The sequence below is a fragment of the Nothoprocta perdicaria genome, unplaced genomic scaffold (genome assembly GCF_003342845.1).
Source record: "Nothoprocta perdicaria isolate Ctin4 unplaced genomic scaffold, notPer1 scaffold_137, whole genome shotgun sequence".
Classification (NCBI taxonomy): Eukaryota; Metazoa; Chordata; class Aves; order Tinamiformes; family Tinamidae; genus Nothoprocta; species Nothoprocta perdicaria.
The window spans coordinates 1,162,181-1,184,978 of NW_020454505.1; the positions used below are offsets into that span (position 1 = coordinate 1,162,181).

The 22,798-nt window shown below is 37.2% G+C and overlaps 1 protein-coding gene across 5 annotated transcripts in view; it reads left to right on the top strand.

Moving 5' to 3' along the window:
* The window catches only part of DCLK1 (doublecortin like kinase 1), a 228,561-nt gene that overhangs the window by 187,904 nt on the left and 17,859 nt on the right, over positions 1–22,798 (top strand). For all 5 annotated transcript variants that reach the window (XM_026033900.1, XM_026033899.1, XM_026033902.1 and 2 more), the window contains 7 exons: positions 3,829–3,886; positions 4,528–4,647; positions 11,178–11,324; positions 15,083–15,216; positions 15,375–15,452; positions 16,083–16,179; positions 17,879–17,959. In XM_026033900.1, the coding sequence (XP_025889685.1) occupies positions 3,829–3,886; positions 4,528–4,647; positions 11,178–11,324; positions 15,083–15,216; positions 15,375–15,452; positions 16,083–16,179; positions 17,879–17,959 (715 nt within the window). The remainder of the gene's footprint in view (positions 1–3,828; positions 3,887–4,527; positions 4,648–11,177; positions 11,325–15,082; positions 15,217–15,374; positions 15,453–16,082; positions 16,180–17,878; positions 17,960–22,798) is intronic.

A 22,798-nucleotide genomic window follows, 5' to 3' on the forward strand; every position in this document is an offset into this window, starting at 1 on the left:
AGAGAACTGTAATTGCACATTTGGTCTTGAAAAAGAAATTACTTTCCAGCCTGAAAGAATGTGATATTAATTGTAGAGAGCTAAGTCAAGAAAAGAACTCATGGCAGATGATGATTAATTAGATTGGCTAATTTTAAACTATGTGTTTTTTGAAAAAAAGACAGGTCCTGCTCTGGATCTGAGAGAATCTGACATGACAGAGACCATTGAAATAGCTGCTGGGAGAATATATTTTATATCTGCTGACTATGAGCATGTGAGACTTAATTGAAGCTCTTGTGAGGTTTTTAGAGTTCTTTCGGGGGGAATTTGTGGTGGAGATGATCATGCTCATGGCAGTAGTTCTTCATGCCAAACTCCAGAGTTCAAACATGAAATTGGAGTTTATAGAAATCAAAGGAAATCACGGCAAAACCGTATGAAAATAAAAGCTCAGTAAAGATCTACGGAACAGGATGGAAAGAGGGACAGGTAGAAAACATGGAAGAGGATATATAAATCAGAGAAGAGAAAAAAAAAAAGTGAGCTAAATGTGACTAAGTGTTGAGAAAAACATTATATGGCTCAATAGTACTCTGAGAATTTGATTCACTGTGCTTTGATTAAAAATCCTGGTTGTGCTGAGAGGTAGTTTGAATGTACTAGTGTGCTTTACAAGTGTTTCTAAAGTTTAGGGCAAAGATTTGAACAAAATTAAATATAGGTCCGACCACACCCCAAAAAATCCTGTTTATAAGTTAGCAGACAACTTAGAGGAAAACTTGAAAACTGTTTCCTGTCCTCTTCCCTATCCTCCTATGTCTTTGATGTATTTGATAACATGATGTATCTAGTGAATATATGCTCAAATAGCCTCATTACTCAGAAATTCCCAAGTACTGCCATGATCTCTGAGCCACGTCATTGCTCAGATTACATTTATGTTAGATATTACTGCTTTGGGACTGTTTGAAAATGCAAACAATGTAGAATTATTTCTGTTAGTTCCACTTCTAAAGCAGGATGCCTTGGCCATCGCAGGTGTGGAAGGAGAAATTAAAGCTCAGACAGTAAATTAAAGCCAGTAAATGTAAAACACTTTCAAAAACATTCTTGGCAGTCTTTCGAAGCAAAAAGCAGCACTTCAAAGTCCGATATGTCCATCATTTGCAGAGACAGAATTGATAGGGTGATACTTGGAATGGTCTTTTCCACTTTCTTCTGCTGTACAGTTCCTGTGTGCATTAAACTTCAAAGGAATAACACTGTGAGGTGTTAAGCAACTAGGAATGGGTCTTGTTAAGCATCTCCACTGATCACATGGACACTCCTCCACAGCCATAGAGACCAGCCGGCACACACTGGTCAGCCCCTCTGACACTGCAGATGCATCCACAGGCACTTTCATCTGGCAATATAGAGCACAAATAGCAACCCAAACTGGTCTCCAGAATTTCCCTGTGGAGGCTTCTGACTATCCTTTGCCCACACCCATACACCCTTGTGTGTGTGCATGCACATTTAGTACAGACAAAGAAATAATGACGGTAGCTTTCTGTCTCTTGTACATTGGGAACCTCAGACAAGTCTAAAAGTCTAGAAAGTTAAAACACCCACAAAGTTCCTCTATGAAATAGAGGTCTGATGTTGTACCATATGGTTGTTCCATTGTTCCCAACTTTTACCCAGCAATAATGCACGTTTCATGCATTATGTGGCACCTTTTTATTGTTCAGCTTAAGTGATAGGTGAGGGATGATATGCCCATTTTACTGTAGCTTTTTGGCATTACTGTAGGTATTTTTTTAGTGGGTTACAGAGGTTGCAGTGTTGCTGACAGCCTGCGGTTCTACAGCTTTTTAAAGGGAAAAGATTTGCATTATCTTAGCTTTAATTTTCTTTGTACAAAAACAGAGAGCAGTCAGAGTTGTCATCTGCTCGTTACATGCCTGCTCTATCATAAGCGCAATTTGTCCTGCGGTGTTTTTGTACGTGTTCATTTTTAACTTTCAGATATTTCCAAATTCTGACATTTCCTCACTAGCTCATGTTTCCCAGTGTTTTGGAGTACATGGAGACTCCCACGGCCAACAAAAAAACATCAATTTCCTTTCTTGTGACAGAAAAGAAGCATTCCTAGGGCAACCAAAGAGCTTGAATGGAACTTCTATTGAAAGAGAACATATTTTATCTGAGTATGAACCCCATGTATCTTTATTTCTAATGTTTCTTCTACTCCTACCTCATCTTTCTGTTCCCTGCAAAATGGTGCTGGCGTCTCTGCCTGTCACCTCATTGAGCAGGAGATAAACCTGCCCAGCACCAGCACCTGGCGGGCACCTGTGTGGAGTGTGTTGCCTTTCTGGGAACTGTAGCATTGAACCCTCGAGTCAGTTAGGAGAAGTTTTTAGTTTTTCTTTGCCTAAGTCCTAAGCAATCATATAGTTTTTTTTCTAAGTTGTAAACAATGTAATACACTGTGATTTCTTTGCATGATCTTTTAACTGATGGCTTGATAAAGAGGGTCTTTGATTCCTGCTGACCTTGGAATTTTTCTTTTCTCCTGAACAACCTTCCCATTAGTTCTTAAATTAATCCTTGGTGGTATATCATTGCCAGAAGATAGCTCCATACTTAAATACAGTTATGAAAATGCCCAGTTATTTTGCTAACGTAGTGTTTTGAATATATGACTTACTTTACATCTCCTACTTGAAAAGCTGTGGATGTTTGTTGTCAGCAAGTAGCACATTCACATAGCATTCTCTATGGAACTGTTTATATATTAATTTAATAAAATTATTACATAGCAATTTAACTGTTAGACTATAGAGAATGGAGAAAACTACCCTTTGTGCTTGGAGTGTCATTATTTTCCTTTATTTTCAACCAGTTTTATGTGTAAGGGCATCGTCGCAACCCCTGTAAGCAGTCTTAAATATTAATTACAAATTTTTCTTATATAGCCCATCTTCTATTTCATAAAATAATCCATGACACTAGAGCTTCTGAATGGTTGTTCTTGTTTTAATCTTTGCAGCCATATGTTGGTTATATACCCCGATGAAGAAACAGAGGTTGTTATCTTGAATTTGTATGCAAGCTGAGTTTTCTGTTAGTATGTTAGTGATCTATAACAAATATTGATATTTGTAGTAATGACAGACATTATATGATTTCAAAAAAATAAAAAATATATAAAACACTTATTCTCATACAAAAAAGTATTCTCATCTTGAAGTAATTCACTGTAATTACTTCCTATTTCTAGAAGCTTTCTTATTCCCCTCCACAGATATCGTATCTAACTGCTGGATATCCTATACTTGTTGAGTACATAAAATGTTATTCCAAGGACTGACTTTTAGCTTAGGATTTGTGAGTGTAGATGTGCAAACATCTTTCATGATTTTTCATTTTAAATAAAAGTAAGCATTTTCCATAACTCATAGATTTTGCTTGATAGGAAACAAAACTTTTAATTTTTAAGAAGGCTGGCATCTCTAATACTGTAATATATTTTTAGACAAAACTACAGAAGAAATAACAAATTCCACTTTAAAATGGAAAAAAAGCCCAAATTATTTAATTTTTAAAACATTGGAATGTCTTTGTTTTTCTGGAACATATTTAGTATTTTTTTCTTTTTCTCAGACACAAGTATTCACTAAATTTGACTGAAGATCACAATTTCAGTAAAATGCAAGCTTCATTTCTTGACAAAACAAATACTTGAACAGAATTATTGCCCAGACCTAATTACTAATACTGCGCTCAAATGACAAATGCAAACTTGACTAAGAAAAATATTCAACATGATTGAACCTATTTTTTTTCCTCTTTCCTCAGATCAACTGGTAGAGAATATGCGCTGAAAATAATCAAAAAAAGTAAATGTAGAGGAAAAGTAAGTACAAAAAATTCACATAGGAGCACAATATTTTTTTTTCAAGAAATATCTGAAAGACCAGATCAGTTTGGGAATCTGTTGGTATTTATCTCCTTCCCAGCAAGTGTCAAAATCTTTTTGGTTGAAGTCTTCTGCCCTTATGAGACTCTCAGAGTACAAATTTAGATACCTTCTGAATTACTTCAGATGTCTTTCAAGATGTATGTATTTTTGCAAGTGCACTCCCTGCTTTTTCTCTTAATGCTTGTAATTATGTCCTTTAGATTTCATAATCCCAGATACTATAGAAAAGAGCACTACAATACTAGACAGTCTTAGCAAATCCTGTATATATAATCTGTATCATGAGGTTAATCAAATTGTTTCCAATTTGATTGGAATAAAATACTAACAGAATTTATTTCAGTTTATACTAACTGAATTTATTTCCATTTTTAGAATTTTATTTTAAAATTTTATTTATTTCCATTCTTTAAAAAAGGGGTTTTTTTTCAGATGATGCAGTTGTATTCTTAAATGTTTTGGAAAGATTTTGCATTGGAGAAAAAATGAAAAAACTGCCATAATCTATTCTTCTTTGCATCAGAAACATGTCATTTAAAATTTCATGGTCATTTAAAATTTCTCTTGTGTGGCAGGAACACATGATCCAGAATGAAGTATCTATTTTAAGAAGAGTCAAACATCCCAATATTGTACTTCTGATTGAGGAGATGGACATGCCAACTGAATTGTACCTGGTCATGGAACTTGTAAAGGTAAGTATTTTAGAGATAAGCTACTACTTAAGAATTGTTTCATACATGTTCAGAAATTTCATTGATATTAATGCTTATTAAAATCATAGAAATATATAATGCTTTTGATTGGAAGGGATCTCCCAAGGTCGCCTTGTCTAGTCCCTCCTAAAAAATGTGGAACTCACAGCCAAATAGTCTTCTAACTTTAAAATGTTTCAAACATCCATATAACTTTTTTCAAACCACATTCGGAAGTGTTCTGTGGACAGCATTTTGGAGATCAAATGAAGTTTTTTTTTGAGAAGAAAAAATGTGATTAAAAAAGTTTTACCTGCAAAAATGCTACTGTCTTAGGATGAGTTGAAAAAATATCCTGTTGAATAATGGTCAATAATTGGTATTCAAAATTCAATATTTGGTATCAAATATATTTTAATTAAATGTTATTAGGTTGTTAAATTAAAACTATACTAACTGTCTTTCTTTCACACTCTTTGATACTGATCCTTTGACAGGTTTCCATTCTAGATATAAGCTAAATTTAACCTGGAGAAGGAAGAGGAGGAGGAGAAGAGAAAAAGAGAAAAATCTGCTATTAAAATGGTAGCTCTGTTCTTATAGGTAAAACTATATGTATGATAGGTATTTGGGGTCCTAGTTATTTCTTCAGATTAATTTCCAGATCTCATGAATTATTTTCTCTCCCTGATGGAACTACAAATTCAAACTGGATGCTTAAACTCAGCCTGCATTCTTGCCCCAATATTGCCAAAAATACTCAAATATGTCACCGTGCATAGCAGATGGTAAAAATACACTTGAGCAAAATTATCCAAAAATTGAGTAAAGTATCCAAATTAGAACAGAAAACTACTGTAGAAATGTTGTCCTCTATAATTATTATAGCAAAATACCCTTTTTATCATGTTCACTTGGGAAATTGATGATTCTTTTGCCTCATATCCTGGTCAACAAGCTTTCCCTGTGCACCCTTTCAGGCCTGGGGTTGAGAAATCAACTGATTTAAGTGTTTAAGGATAAACTTTGCAATATGGAAGCTCAAGCTGTGCAGTAGCGTTTGTGTGAAGGCATATTGTATGTGCATACCCAAAGCTTGTGGGGCTCTCTAAACCCTGAAACCCAGGTCAGTTCCACCTATCATAAATCCAAAGTGCAGTTTTCTTCAGTAGGCATTGTCTGTGAAGCATGTTAAGAAAAGGGCACCAGCAGAGGTGATGGGAGAAAGAGTTTTGCACGCAGAAATGTTCTCTGCAGTGCTTCACACTGGTTGTAGATGGAGATTAGGGAAGATTCCTTAGGGAGCTCGTTGAGGTCAGGTTGGAGGAGCCTTGTTAACCTTGGGAGGCTAAGGGTATTCTCCACAGGAGAATGGCACTGTTGTCCTTTCAGGTTGAGCCTGCCTGATGCCCCACTTGGCTTGAGTTCTCCTATGGAGTTTATCACAGTATGGTTAAAGTTGGAACGAATCTGTAGAGATCATCATCTAGTGCAACCCCCCTGCCACAGCAGGGACACCCAGAGCACGGAGCACAGGGTGACATCCAGGCGGGTTTGGAAGATCTCCAGAGAAGGAGACTCCACAACCTCTCTGGGCAGCCTGTTCCAGGGCTTTGGCACCCTCACAGGAAAGAAGCTTCTTACCTGGAGATGGAACTTCCTGTGTTTCAACTTGTACCCACTGCCCCTTGTCCTGTCACTGACCACCACGGAGAAGAATTTGGCCCCATCCTCCCTACATTCTCCCCTCAGGTCTTGCGCATGTTGATCAGATCTCCTCTGAGTCTCTTCTTCTCTAGACTAAACAGGCCTGTCTCTCCACTAGACCCTCTCTAGAAGCTCCACATCCCTCTCATACTGGGGAGCCCAGAACTGCCCCCAATACTCCAGGTGCGGCCTCACCAGAGCTGAGTAGAGGGGCAGGATCCCCTCCCTTGACCTGCTGGCAACACTCCTCCTGATGCAGCCAGGATCCCATTGGCCTTCTTGGCCACAAGGACACACTGCTGACTCATGGTTAACTTGTTGTCAACCAGGACTCCCAGGCTCCCTGTGGAGCTGCTCTCCAGCAGGTCGACCCCTAATCTGTCCTGGTGCAGGACCCTGCACTTGTTTTTGTTGAACCTCATGAGGTTCCACTCTGCCCAACTCTCCAGACTGTCCACGTCCCTCTGGATGGCAGCCCAGCCCTCCGGAGTGTCGGCCACTCCACTCATTTCGTGTCATCCGTAAGCTTGCTCTGGGTGAGCTCGATCTCTTTGTGAAATTCATTTATGCCTCACCTAATCCTGTTGTCCTCTGCCACTGAGCTCTTGTAGAGTAGTGGCAGAAAGCATAGAGGCCTCCCCATTCATCTTAGCACAAGCTCAGAATAAGAAGTTATATTCTAGGGGGAAAAAAAAGGGAAAGTCTGACACTCTTCCACTCAGTGAGTCCCTCTCCATAGCCGACCCTGGAGGAACTGCCCCATCTCATCATAGTGGCAGCCCGTCTCTGGCCCCTGGACATCAAGGGTCTTGTATTGATGCTGTTAGATTATGTACCATGAGCCATTTATCCCTGTTTTAATTCCTGCCATTTTATATGACGTGAGCTCACTCTGAAAGCCATGCTACTGTAGTTTTTTTCAGTATCCAGGGTACTTGTGTAAAGGTACATTAATTATTTCTGCAGAGTGTTGCCCACTGTAATGAACCCACAGCTTTGGCTCGTATTGACAGATCCTTCATCTTCGCCCCATGAGGTGTGCTAAGTAGTAAAAGCTGCGTCTGTCTAGCATGCCAGGACGTAAGCATGAAGCTGGTTTTATGGGTTCAACCTGCTGTGCTATTTATGCTTGAAAAATGTAGTTTCTGGTAGATTTTTAAATCAAAGTCTTATTCAGCTAAATAAAAGAGGAGAAGACCAAAACCTCTTATGAAATAACTAGCCTAATGTATAAAGAAAGCCAGCCATTTTAGGTACTCTCTGGAAAAATCTGTTATCTCCCACTCTTTCAATCTTCAGAATCACTGCAAATACTAAGATATTTATGGCATCAGTCATGTTATAGAGAGCTTCTCAAGATGTCTAGGTAGTTAAAATATCATAGAAAGCATTGATTTTGTAAATTCTTTAATTTTATGGGAAATAAGAGAAAAAAATTAAAAGAAATATCCTAATCTTGGGATGCTAACTTTTTTTCCTCTGAAAGAAACATCTATATTAATTGGGGAAAAAAAAAAAAAAAGTGTTGTTATACTCTGTGGGCACCAAGAAAAGTAGTTGTGGAAAAACATTAATTGTTATTTCACCAATTGCTGAATGGTACCATTTCACAGAATGCACTGTTAGAGTTGATTAACCGTCTGTTATTGAATGACTTCTGAAGACCTGAGTTTAAATCAAACTCACAGACAAGGAAGAAATTTAAGGAGAAAAGACTTGATGCTGCAGAGCACGGTTTCAGTTAATACCACCCTGCATTAATTGGCGGTAACATGTTTGACATAAGTGACTGCTGCAAATGCGGCCTTCACCTCCTGGCAGATAGGCCATTCATTGCTTTGTAAAGTGTAAGAAAAAGCACTTCATAAATACAAATATAAACACATTGCAAGTGGTGCTTGTAAAAGGAAGCAAGGACGTGGTCTCTGGCATGTTGCCTTTTTACACAGCGAAACAAAATTGTTATTCAAACCTAACAGGGCTTTGGCCAGTTTAACAAGCGAGATTTATTGCACAGTTTCCTTTACTGCTCCAGGATATGATTTCACTTTTGCAGAAGAAAAAAGAGATTATATCATTTACATAACAAGGTAATAAATAAATAATTGGTTACTGTACCAAGTATACTTCCTCATGTGCACAGATGATAAAAACTGCATTCAGATGTTGCTGGTCTGATTTCACTCCAGAACAGGGGATTTAAGACTGCAATGTCAACCTAAACTCGCTCCTTGTGCCTAAATAAATGATAGTGACCTGCTGTGTGAATCAGCTAAGCAGATTCTTGCAGGTTAAAGTGCTCTTTTGGGAGAGCAAAGTCTGAAAACAATTTTGCCTGATATAGTTGTCAGCTATATTAACTCTTTCCAAGGTATAACCTTATGCTCTCTTTTTCTTGCTAGACTGTCTGGTAAGAAACTTTACTGACTAAAGGAGATTACTTAATGGGAGAAAATGATTCTGCTTCAGGCTGACTTGACTTTTTCTTGATGCACTCTGAACGCCTCATTTTTTCCTGAGTTTTGATTTCCTCTGCACATGAATATTTGGTCTCTTTGTTCTGACTTTAGGCTGATTTTTCTTTCTACTCTTTTTGGTTTTTAGATTCCTCCTCTTGCTTTTTCTACTATTGCATCTCACCTCAGATTTTCTATTTTCTTGAGGCAAATCCTTTCTTGATATTATTGACACTTCTGCTGAGCATCTGGAACTTATTAGATAGGACCAAAGATCTGTCTAATCCACTACCTCATGTTAAAAAGCAGCTGGTACAGGAGCTTCAGAGAAAAGAGCTTAAGGAAGATAGATTATTTGTCCCACGTATTTTGCCACATGCTGATATCTAATACTTAGGGATCAGTTAATGTCATAAAGTACATGGTATTATACCTCTTTCCAAATATTTGGCCTTTCCTTCTAATCCTCTCTGTGGTTTAACTTGGCCTTTTCTTCCTCCTTTTCTTTGACACTGTGCGCCTTGAGGTATCTTACTTGGTCACTAGCCAGAGTAGAAAGTTTTGATGTGGTCCAGATTTGACAGTAGTTGTCTGCAAGCAGTTTCCAAAGCTGGACTTTTGCACCAACAGTGGGAAGAAACCTGCACTGGCAAGCTTAAGCAGCATCTTACTAATTCTTTATATATAAATATATATATATATACACACACATACACACACAGACATATGTATGTATATGTATATATGCATTTTTTTAACAAGTAATGTCTGTTTCTTCATGCTTGAGCCTTTAGTATTTATCTTTTCCTACTTTTTTCCTCTGTATCCATGATTCCTAGAGAAAAAAATCTTTGTTTTTTTCTCTGCCTTCCTTCTCTTAGTGAAAACAGTTGTTCATTTACTCAGAAGCTGAACTTAAAAAAATAAGGTTTTTTTATTTAAAAAACATTAAACATCTTGAGACTGTTGATAAAATCATGAAACCTGTCAAAGCTCTGTTGATTTCAGAATCTTTACGTCACTCCTGTGATCACCTGGTTCTGCGATTGCAACAGTGGGGTTTTTCTTGGTTTTTTTTTTTTTTTTTTTTTTTTNTTTTTTTTTTTTTTTTTTTTTTTTTTTTTTTTAGATTTGTCCTTTCTTCTTTTTACACTCTTCTATGTTTCCTTTAAGGTACTAGTTTCATTCTGGCCTAAAGCCCAATACCTCTGAATAGTGTCTCTCAAAGGTATTTTGTTGTGCTATGTTTTTCCCCTCTATCAGCCTCCTCTATAATCTCTTTTAAATTTCTTTTTCAGTCTTTCTCCAAATACTTATACATTCTTGCCTGCTCAGCTCTGGCAATACTGTCCAAGTGTGAAGTCTGCCTTGGATCTTAGTAAACAAGATTATTAACAAGATATACAGGGCTTACATTTGATTTTTCCTTCCTTCCTTCCTTCCTTCCTTCCTTCCTTCCTTCCTTCCTTCCTTCCTTCCTTCCTTCCTTCCTTCCGTTCTTCCTTCCTCCCTCCCTCCCTCCCTCCTTCCGTTCTTCCTTCTCTCTCTCCCTCCCTCCTTCCATTCTTCCTTCTCTCTCTCCCTCCTTCTCACTGCTTGCTCTTCACTGGCAGTAGCTTTTGCCTGAATTAAATACCATGAGGATCTGGAGATGACACAGGTAGCCACCTCTATTTGTAGCTGTGGTGAAACAGCTGTTTTACAGTATGATTCTCCATTTTATATGTTGGAAAATTCTTCATTGTCTCACAATACCAAACACCTGATTTCTTGGTGGAGAAAGCAGTTTCTAAAAGCCATGTTCCAAAGTTTTACAAGATGGAAACAGTCTTTTAAAACACACTAGCAGTGATGACAGGTAGTTCTTTGAAAGAAAAGTCTTCGTCTTTTTTTTCATTCAGAAAGTCTTCATCTTTGTGGAACTGCCAGGTTTGGGGAAAAAAAAAAAAAAAAAAAAAAAAGAAAAAAAAGAGAGATTTCAGCTCATTTGTGATCATAACAGTGGTGAGAGTTGGTATCCAGCACGGTGACAAGCAGGTGTGTAGGCACACCAGAAACGTGCAAGAGGAACTCTGAACACGCAGGTTGGTGAGTACTGCCAAACATTACAAGAGCCACAGAAGGGAACAGTTTGATAGCAAAGTCAGCCCCTTGGCTGACCAGTTAAACCATGACAAATGGTTCTGGATTAATGTTCATCTAGGAGAGATGTCATCACAGTACCCAAAGTTTAATTCTGGAAGGAAAATGTGCTACTGCTCCCTCCTCTTCCTCCTTCTCCACAAATGATGCTCCTTGATCTTCCCTAAATTTGTCAGTCACTTCACAAGTAAATGTTGTTCATGTGCCATGGTTGTTTTGCTCCAGGGAGGAGATCTTTTTGATGCTATTACTTCCACCAACAAATACACAGAGCGGGATGCCAGTGGGATGCTTTACAATCTGGCCAGTGCCATCAAGTATCTTCACAGCTTGAACATTGTGCACAGGGATATCAAGCCTGAGAACCTGCTGGTAAGTGAAAATTAAGCTTTTGCCATTGTTCTTGCTAACTTGGGAATCAATTAGAGAGTGTCTTGCTTTTTCCTTCCTTCCCCAACCCCCTTTTGCGTCTATTTCAGTCTTTTAACCTTATCATTGTAAAGCTTCTCGTAAGAATAACAGCTATCACCAAGTATAGTAATATCAGATACTATGTGTAGTCTGTTCCTTGGGACACAGTGACAAACCGTTCCAGTGGTCACTAGGAGCAATCTTGTATTTTGCTGCAATGTAATTCCATGCTTTTCATAAACATAAAGGTGCTAGCTCCCCTAATAGACCAATCTGTACCTCTGCAGTGTGGCACACTTCCCTAAGCAATTAGCAGCAGTTCAATTTTTAAATCGATGTTTACATAAGCAGTAGACTGTTACTGTGTAGTATGTTCTTGAAGAACCAGGAAGAGAACTTTAGAGTCCTTCCCATCCCAAATAATCTCCCTGTATCTCCCAAATAATCTTTGCATCTTCTATTAAGAAATTCTTGCACTATTCTTGATAGACAGCTTAAATCTTTTCTTTCCTCATTGAATCTGTATGAGGCCCAACCAATGAAGATAACAAAGTTCCTTTGGCAATGAATCCTTCTGGGGATTTTGCACCCCTGAATGAAGCAACTCTCTCCACCTGAGAGTTTCATATCTTCCAAGAAATTAATGTCTCATAGTTATTTCACTGTTCTCTGAGTTTTTCCTAATTTTCTAGCATGTTCTATTGTCAGGATGTCCCAGTTCTTGCATATTCTGCAACCAGGCAGCAATGTTTAAGATACTAAAATATTGATTCTGTGTACTGTCCACCATCACACTTAGTAGTACTTGACTCAGAAGAGGTGTTACAGGAAAACTGACTCCAGGAGATATTAATGAAGTTCCAGGGAAAGCAACAGTTGAGATCTCTCTGGTGATAGATGCCTGTAGAGTTCTGGGTGAGAAAGCAGCTATTGCTGTCCTGTTTTTCCAGAAACTGCTAAAAACATGTTGTGTAGAACATTCATTAATCTCCGACTGCTTGAATATAAAGCAGCCTAAGGTTGCTACCTTAATGCTGGTGTTCGTAGGTGGCTGCATGCATAAGTTATGATAGTCACAACAGGATTCATTAACAGTGTGACTTGGGAAGTGCAGGACTGCCTAGGGGAAAAACCCCCCTTTTTCCTGAAATATCCCTAATTTCTAAAGTCTGAAAGTGATAGAAGCAACTTATGCAGGAAAGAAGGAAGATAGGGGAGAGCGGGGAAAAGGATAAATTCACCTACCTATCCATCTATGGCAATACATGAAGAATTACATTGTTTTGCATTGTAGTTGATCTGTTTTCCAAGTGATTGTTCCTTTGTAGTGCCCAAATAAAGGTCACAAATTACTGTTAAGCAATGAATATACAGCACTGAACTGCTTTCAGCATCCTAACTTTCAAAAGCCAGCATTTGATTCCCAACTTATACTCATCCCCTAAGGTTTGTCAGGTCTTTGTCAGAAGTGAACTCTGTTTTAGGAACGGGCTTTTGAACGAGCCTTACCCGAGTGCTGATACCCTTTCTGACACTGATCGTTTGTATCCATAGGTGCCCTTCCTGCTTTCATCCTGTCCGTTAAATGGGATGGTTGTTCCTTGTGTTACAAAATGACTGTTAGCACTATTTTCCTGGCATCTACAAAACACTTGTACAATATTGTAGAGGCCTCAGCCCTTGTATTTCCAAGGGTCTTCTGCTTGCAATACAGTAAATTTGCTGGCAGCTCTGTGACCCCTTTGGCTGTCAGGGCACTATTTTTCCCTGGTTTGAATGCTGTCGTTTCCACGCTGGTGTTTTCAGGGCCTTGCACCTTCTTCCCTCACCTTTTTCCTGCACTGTGGTTGAGGTTACAGAAGGGGAGCCAGTGCAAGGCCTGGGGGGGACAGGTAGGGACCGCTGCACAGCAGATATCCAGGGCAAGATGATGCCATCCCATCGCATCTCTTCCGCAAGGGAGAGCTTCTCATTTCCTTTTTCTCCCTCTCTCCCCCTTCTCTCATTTTCTTTGACTCTTCCACAAGAGCAGCTTTCTCTGGTAGACCTGATCAACCACAGACCTTGCCAAAAAACCTTCCTCAACCTCCATTATGAAATAGTAGTCCTTTGTAGGAGTGTTTAAATGTTCCTTATTATCTTCAAGACTTGCAAAGTCCCCCTAACAGTCAACTGGCCAAGAGTTCAGAGTATGCCGAATATCTGTGATGTTTTACCAGCACACACATTTTCTGTCCTCTAGAGAGTGTCTTCCATGCTTTAATTGGAACATTTTTCATAATTGCTGCTATTTAGCACATTTATTTTGTCAAGTCCTAGGATGTCTTTATAGCCGTATAATAAACCCTAGAGAACAACTTCTCTGACTGTTGCCATCTGCAGTGATCACACGAGCAGTTTAGAAAATACTGACGATCTTTATAGTAATAGGATACATATGGTGGCACACAATTACGTATGGCTGCATTCAATTAGTGTTGTACAATTACACTGTTTTATTGCTTAGTTAAAACAGTGAAAGCACTACATAGTGGGTAATTTGCACTAATCCCCATTTCTTTAATTGCCTTCAGTTTTTAAATGTAGTGGAACATATATAGCGTTTGTTCTGAATAACATGAGCATTAAATTATCTTTCACATTCCTTGACTGGCAAGTAACATACCACAGCTTCACACTGGGCTCCTTTTTATATGGAGTTATAACAGAGTGAGGAAAAGTTACTTTCTTCAGCCTTACAAGTCAACTGAAGTAGTTTTCCAAAGAAAGTAATCCCTGGAAACAGATGGGGCAAGATACTAGAAAATGCGAAGTACCAAATATTCTTCATTGGCAAATATTGTGCAAATGTCTTTTTCATAATTAATTTCTTATATATATAGTCATAAAATCTCTTCTAAAGGAGGAAATTTATAAACAGATAGGTTACCATAATTCAGAGAAGGCTTTATAAAAAATAACTGCATAAAATAGAATATGAGATACTAATTAGACTGGATGCAACTCCTGATGTTTAAGTGAACACTTTACATTTTTCAGCAAGTGAATATTTAAAGTCTCTAGTCTTTAATTAAAACTGTTGTTGAAATTAGATTTATTACTGCCATTTCAGAGAGCACTTTCTTTAGTTTCAGGAACCAGATGTATTTAACAATCTGTGTTTTTAATAAAACCATAATTGCTTTCTTTTTTTCCCAAGGCTTTTCTGTAAGCCCATCTTTTTTTCTCGCATAGTAGCAGAGAAATATGAATATGTATCAAATTCCTAGTCTTCTTAAAGGTCCCATTGTATCATTAAAAACGAGCAATATGAAGAAAGGAGAAGAATTTTATAAATTCTGAATGTCTAAATGTCACTCCAGCAAAAGTTAAAAAGAGCGAACTGAGAACTGCTTGTCATCAGTGTGGAGTTAACCTAGGAACTGCATTGCTGGGATTTTAGACCTTTGCTTCTGGATTTTATCTTGTATCAAGAAGAAATATCTATAATGTCTTTTGTTGACCAGATAATCTACATTTCTGGTCACAATGCATACATTTAGTGGGAATATTTTCCCAGTTGTGAAACCTAAAACAGACTCTCCTGCATGTTTTAGGTAAGGTGGAGAAAAAAAAAAAAGAAGAGAGTGTAAATTAGAAACATTGCAGGCTCTTTTTAAAGATATAGCAGGTTCCTTGACAGAACTATATTAAATCTTTGAATTTTGTCCTTTATTTAGGTTTATGAACACCAAGATGGAAGCAAGTCTCTGAAATTAGGAGACTTTGGCCTAGCAACAATTGTGGATGGACCTCTCTATACTGTTTGTGGGACCCCAACATATGTAGCTCCAGAAATCATTGCTGAAACTGGGTAAATCACATCTAGTGATGATTCATCGATGTAGCTTGAGCACAGAGAAAGTTCATGTCAGAATATATAAGAAGTTATTAACAATCCTAAAAATGCTTATTCTTATAGTGTGGTTCATATAGCTGTGATTTCTCTAACCATGTCTCTCACACTTCTAGATATGGCCTGAAGGTGGACATCTGGGCAGCGGGTGTGATCACTTACATCCTGCTCTGTGGTTTTCCTCCATTCCGTGGGTATGGGCTCCGATATCTTCAGCCATTCTTGTCCTGTGAATGCTCCCTGTGCTGTGTCTGAAGTACACAGATTCCCACTGGAAAAAGCTCTCTCCTCATAGCTTCTGGGTTTCCTGTGCTCTGCATAGTAATTTACACGCCACACATGTCCGTGATTTTGCTGCAAAATCTCTGTCTCATGTTTGCTTATTTTAGCTTAAACTTCACTGCATTGCAAGACCCTCTGTTTCAGGTTGTGGGTGCCTTTGTCTGATGCTTAAAATACACAGTGAAATAATTATCTTTCATGGATCAAATACATCATATTTTGTGGTCAGTAAAAAGTAATTAAAATGTCAGCCACTTAATAAGGATATTTCCATTTTCATCTTAAAGATTTTTTTTTGCCTTAAAAACAAATGAAAAGTTGCAGTCAGTCCTAAAGACAAGCAAGTTACTTCCGAAACAGTGTACCAAATGCACTTCATTTTATGATCTCAAGATTCATAACTGTGTGCCTGGGGAGAACCAGCAGCTTCCTAAGGCATCCTAAGGACTCTTCAATAAAAAACTATTTCAAAAAGCTTATTAAAACCAGCTCTGAAATAATTCCTATGTGTGTTTTGTTGTTGTTTTTTGTTTACTTTATAGAAGTGGAGATGACCAAGAAGTTCTTTTTGATCAGATTTTGATGGGACAGGTGGATTTTCCATCTCCCTACTGGGACAATGTTTCTGACTCTGCAAAGGTAGGTATCAGTAGTTAATACTTGCTTCTGCACTTCCGTTCATAGTATACTAGTATATAATGAATATTATAGTAGTATATAATGAACATTATTCTTCCACAGTGCTCTGTTTGATATATCCCATAACATCTCCTGCTATACCTGTACATTCCTCTGGGTCACCAGGTGTGTTTTCATTTGATGTATGTCCATCTGTTAGACTCTCAACTGGACCCCATCTCTATGTGTCTCATACAGCTGAGACACCAGCAACTCCTCCTGATGTAGAAAAAAATCCAGTTAGTTTGCTTGCTATACTCTCCTACCTTGAAAGCTCTCCAGATCTCCGCTTTGTATGGATTTATGATGAGGACCAGGTTCCAACCTGGAGTCTTTGGACATCATATAATGACATTATGGGGAGACTGTTTCCTCTATTAATCCCATTAGGTGATATGTCGTTTCTTTCTGGCAAAGACCCAGGCCTTGCACTGGTTGTAACTCCTTGCTCTTGCCAAAGGGGTATGAAATACAGATTTACTCTGACCATTCACTTCATTGCTTATAGCCCTTTGGCACAACAGAGTTGACTTGCCATGTAAAAAGATAGTTTACTTGGTTAGCATATAGGTAAATACTTAGTTTCCCTAATAAGTGAGTGTTCTGACAGTTCATTTCTGTAGCCCATACAGCAAATCCATAGTTGTTTTGAAGTTGTTTTCCTGTTTCTTTCAGTGTTTGATTAATGACAGAACAATTACGGTATTTTGAACTGGATGTGAGGAAAGGAAATTGTAACTTCTGAATCTCATTTTTGTTGCATTTTTTCCATCCTTATTTTACAGAAACATGTAGTGTGATAAGGAATTGGCTTTTAATCTGTAAAGTGAAGTCAATAAATAGGCTACAATCACAGAGCTGTAAGAAGTCCTTAAATCTCCTTATTGTTTTTTAGTAGGCTTTAATTTATAGCATCACTAATGAGAACTCCATCGGTCCTTTGCCAGTGGTTTTCTCCTGTGAAATTCCTACTTCTGACTAGTTCATTCTAAAATTTCAGTCTTAAAGCAGGCCTACTAGTTAACTTCTTTTCCTTGTTACTAAGACCTATTATCTGCTATCTTTAGTGATATGCCTTTATTTACAATCATACTGCCATCTTATTTTCTGTGCACTGCACTGTGTTCACTGATGGAATTGGGTATATCTTTATTTACATGCTAGCTGAAAGCTATGGGAAAGTAGTAGTAGGAGAAATCAAATCAGCAAAAATTGTATTTTAAAGACTTTTAAAAGATATCTTCTATGTCGTTTATACAAGCACTTAAAATACAATTCTAGAATTTTTTTGGCCTCTTTCCTACAAAGAATTTGTCTTTTTCTTGATGGGAAGCTAACCTTATTTCATGCAACCATCTGTTTTGTACATTTTATATTAAGTATTTTATCTTAAACAGTGGCTACAGAGGTATAATTCTGTCTTCCAGCTTTCCAAGGTACCATTAGAAACTGATTCAGAAAAAGTTCCGTTTCAAGTTCTGCAGTTTGTAGCTGTTCGTTTTTATATAATACTAATAAATTTCTGCAGTTGGGAGCTCGTTCTCTCTTTGAACACTCACAAATATTCAGTCAAAGAGCATTTTAGAGAATTAAGTTTGCTAATTTGCTTTATCAGCAAATAATGTGTTCTTCAAGTTTGACCCAGTATTCCATTTCTCAGGAACTTATCACAATGATGCTTCAAGTAGATGTAGATCTGCGGTTCTCAGCCTTGCAAGTTCTTGAACATCCCTGGGTTAATGTAAGTAATTTCAGGCTTGTGGGTGACACTTATAATTTGGCACCTTTAAGCTCTTCTCTGTCAAGTCTCTGTTATGCTCTTTTGGAGCTGGCACCTCCTAAAAATGCTACAGATTTAAGTGTAAATAAATGGAGTAACATGTTGTATTAGTGTATAGTGTGTATATAGTGAAGATCTTGAAGTCTTCACTAGTTCATGCTTGTGAAATATTTTGGGCCAGGCTTTCAATGCATCTCAACTAAACCTGACCGATTTATACCTTTAAGAATGAATTTGTGGTTTCAGTGACACATTTGTTCTCCTAAAATCAAAGGTCTCAAAAATCTGACAGTCATGATTAAGAGATAATGAAATATAGTCTGTAGTGTTAAGCCTGCTTGATCCAGCATGATAAAGGGAAACATTCAAGATCGTATTTTAATTTCTGATGTTGCAATATGCATACATTTATGTGCTGCTATATCCTTTTAATTTGAGCTATCATGAAGTATCTATTTATATATCCTGACTTATCTCTGAGTGACTGGACATGTACCATAAAAATGGTAACCAGTGAGGTGACATATGGATAACTCTGGCAGAGAATAAAGAGATTTGTTTCTAATTAAGGTTGAGACAAGGACCCCACTTAATATCAGTTAATTATTTCAGACTATTTAATACCTCTCAAAATATTTGTGTGACAAGAAAGAAAAGCTGGAGAAAATCTCTATTCAAATCTGAAAAGGAAGACTGAGAAAAGAAATACAAAATGGACTAGGGAAGAAATAAAATTAGAGGAAAAAATAGTATTTTGTTGGCATGTTACAAACTGCAGGTTGCAATCCTCCCAGAAATACTATGTTGTCCTTCAGATAACAGGTTCCCCTAGCTGCTGTATCCAACGGATTTTCTCATGAGAGCAATGTTCTAAAAGTTTAAGTATACAATAATCTCAAATGATATATTTTTTTAAAAAGATGTTCTTGTACAGACGAAAATGGCAGTGCCTTTACAAAGTATGCACCTTAGTCCTAGATGTTAACTTACTGCCCCCCCGCTTTGTTTTTCCTTTCTGTAAATACTCTTATCATGCAGAGCACTTCTGCATGTACAGAATGCAAGGATACAGGACAGCATACAATGTAAATCCTTTAAAGATGCCACTTAAGCAGCAGAAATAGTACTTTTTCCTTGGTGCCAGGTACTGTCCTTGTACACAGTGTTCTGCCACAGTTTGTGATGACTTTTAGTTACTGATGCATCTGTTCTTCCACATAGGAGAAGAGGTGGGTGGGGTATTTTGGAAACTTGGTGAGGCATTATAATCAGCAAAAGACTGCAAGAAGTGCAGCAAAGCTAGACCAAGAGGGAATTCAACACAATATCCGATTTCCAGCAGAGGATGGTAGTTACTGTTTATGAAATAGTACATTTTAAACAGGCAAGTGGAATTTGAACTTTCCCTGGTATATCTTCCAGTTTCTGGCAATCCAGTGTTTCAGAACTTCTGAGCCAAAAGTTTTATCCAAACCACTGTATTTAATAGACATCAATGGACTCACCCTCTAAAAATACACCAAATTCTCCTTTGAATCCATTTACACCTGGCCCCTGTAGCATCCTGTGGCTCAGGGATCTACATTTTAACTTGTTGCATAAAAATGAGGAACTCCACAGGGTATTTTGGTAACCTAGTCATGCCTTTGCTGGAGTGTTTAAAGGGTTCAGCCACCTGCCCCATCTTCCCTTTGTGCCCCTCAGGAAGCACAAGGCAGGACAGGGAATTTGGTCACACTCATGTCACCTGCGCTAGGCAGCACCCCCTCCTCACAGCAACACCTCTTATTCTTGATACGTTTTCCTGAAATAGCTTCCTAAAATATGTTATATACGGTATAAATGAAGCAGGGAAAACAAATTTGCAAACAGAGCCAGTAGTACTGTGCATAAATACCTGAAACAAATATTTCATGACAGTTCCATAATCTCTTCTTTTCTGTGCAATTGCTGCTCTTAGCAACTGAGAGGAGTCAGTATTTTGTCTCCAGCAGTATGCTAATGACAGTTTAAAAACGACACACTTTTCATAAAAATGAAAACGCTTTTTAATTCTCGCATACATCTTCCAGGTATTTTTTCTGGAAGGCAAAAGACCAACACTGGAGCCAGTGCAGGAAAATACTTCAGCACATCTCAAAGTTTTCTGTTATTTCAAGGCATCACATATGAAATGCCTAATATTAAGCATAATATTAACTAGATTAAAGCCAAGTTTACTTCAGGAGAAATCTGAACACGGCTGAGCTGAAACAGGCACATAAATGTTTTCACAAAGGGTCACAGTGCTGAATTAATTCTCCCAAAGAATGTGAATACACAGGGAGTGAATGTTTACAAAAATGCTTGGAGATCTGTGAGTCATAATTACCTGAGCAATTTTCTGCAATTTTTGTAAAATATTGTCTTTTGCTGTCCAAAAGAAAAAGTGATAAGATTAGTGAAATTGCAGCTAAAATGCTGGATAGGATAGCTGGATCAAAAAGCAGGCATGTATTTTCTCTGACAATTTTAAGGAAACATTTTCTCTCTTTGATCCAAACTTTGAAAGAGGTGCTCTAACTGCTTACACTGTATAAAAGCATTTTGTAGATTGTAAATAACTATTCTACTTTATAGCAGCTTACTATGTGATTACTTGGTAAATTGCTGAGATTCCTGGAATGTACTTTGACAGGTTCAATAGGAGCCAACCCTCATTTCAGTTTCAGTTTTTGCTATAAAAATAGCTGGAATCCTCTTGGAAACTGCAAAACTTGTTATGGTCAGAGTCAGGCCAGTAAAGCAGTTCCTATGTCAATAATTTCCCAGCTGTTTTCAATTCAAAAAACAAAACCTGAAAAAAATGTTGGCTGCTTGCCATTGCCACAGATGGAGATCTTGGATCCTAAATGCAATTCAGCAGCAGTTCTCTGCCCCCTCCGTTTAGTTTATTTGGATTTGTCTCTCACATGCAGTACACTTAGACCTGGAAACAAACCCACCAGTTTATACTTCCCCTGTTGGGACCCCAGCTCTTTCCTTTACCTGTTCAAATTCTTTGCAAAACCAAAGAGTTATAAAAGGGGCTGGAAGCTTGAAGTCTGACATTTTAATCATTGGTAATATTATATAACCTGAAGTATGCTATTGGCAAGTTATGGGACAAATCTACTCTCCTTTTTGTTGGATGAGAAGTAAATATTTCCTAATTTATCATACAGCCTTGGTCAATGAATGCTGAAAGAGAAGGTTTACATTCTGTAAATCCTTCTCTGTTAAACTAATCAATAAAAAACATGGTGTGTTATTGCTGGAGGAGTAAGGTTGTAATCCCCGCTTGAAAAGAATTAGGGAAACTGTAGCTTTGAAATATTTCCTTAAACATACTTGCCTTATATTTCCTTAAAGACGCTTGCCTTGGAGATTTGTTTGTGTAATAAATGAATAACCAACTAGTAAATAGTAATAAAGTGAATATTTGTGAGGAAGTTAATTTAAGAAGACATTTCTTCTTTGGCAGCTGCAGTATTTTTGATCACACTCTAAGACACTACCCAAAGAAAAATCTCCTTGTAATCCTTAAAGGAAATGGAGTCAAAATGCTTTTCCGGCACTTTTATTTGCTCTAATTTTCTACTATTATTTATATAATGACCTCTTCATCTGGTGCGTTTAGGTCTGGGAAGCAAGCCTCTTGTGACCAGCCTGTGAAAGGGATCTGAGTGCTCCAGGGCAGTAGGAGTCTGGGATTCCTGAACTTTGCTCAGCCTTTTAACACTTCTATTTTTCTTTTGAGTAACAATGTGTCCTGCCTTGTAGAGTGATGCAAATATGAAAATAGTGTTTGTTGCACTGTCAAGTAGTGCCATAACACTCTGCCTCTTTTTTTTCTGGCGTTTCATTGTTCTTAGTACTTGCAAATAAAGCAAAAGTGCATTTTACAGATCCCTAGGACAAAAACCCCCAAGATCTCAAGATCCCAAGCACTAAATGGAAGCTAGCTGAAAATTCTTGACCATCATTTTGAAATGGTCAGTGATTTAGGTTGTTTTATTTTTGAAACTTGCTAAGGAAAGCTCTTTTTTACAGAGGGTCAGCAATCAGCAATTCTGAAGCTGTTGGCCCTTTTAAAGTTCTCAGAGTTGATCACCAAAAGCTGCTAGTCATCTTTAAAAGCTCTTGTCCTGACTGCTAAAGGTTAAGATGAAATTCTGTAATCATCACCCATTGCAAAAAGTAGTTGATATACCTAAAGTAGAGGAGATAAACCGTAATAATCTCTTCAGTAATCCTTCCCATTATAGCATCTTGACGAAGTTTTTATCAGGAATATAAATTTTATCAGGAATATAATATAATATAATATAATATAATATAATATAATATAATATAATATAATATAATATAATATAATATAATATAAATTTATTATATAAATTATATTATAATATAATACTAAATATATTTATAGTATAAATAAATATTTTATAGTATATTATAGTATATAAGTATAAAATGTATACTTATAAAATATATAAGTATATATATAATATATATAATATATATATAATATATAAGTATAAATATAAATATAAGTATAAAATATATGCTTATATACTATATATAGTATATAAGTATAAAAAAAATATATTATATTATAGTATATAATAAATATTTTAAACCACAGAGCAATTTGTTTTGTGTGTAGATAAACAGCTGTCATCTCTTGCCCTCAATATCTATCTATTTTAGTGTTGGTTGAAGTGATTCCAGGAGCCACTGTATATAAATTAACTTTTTTACAATACACTTTGGAAC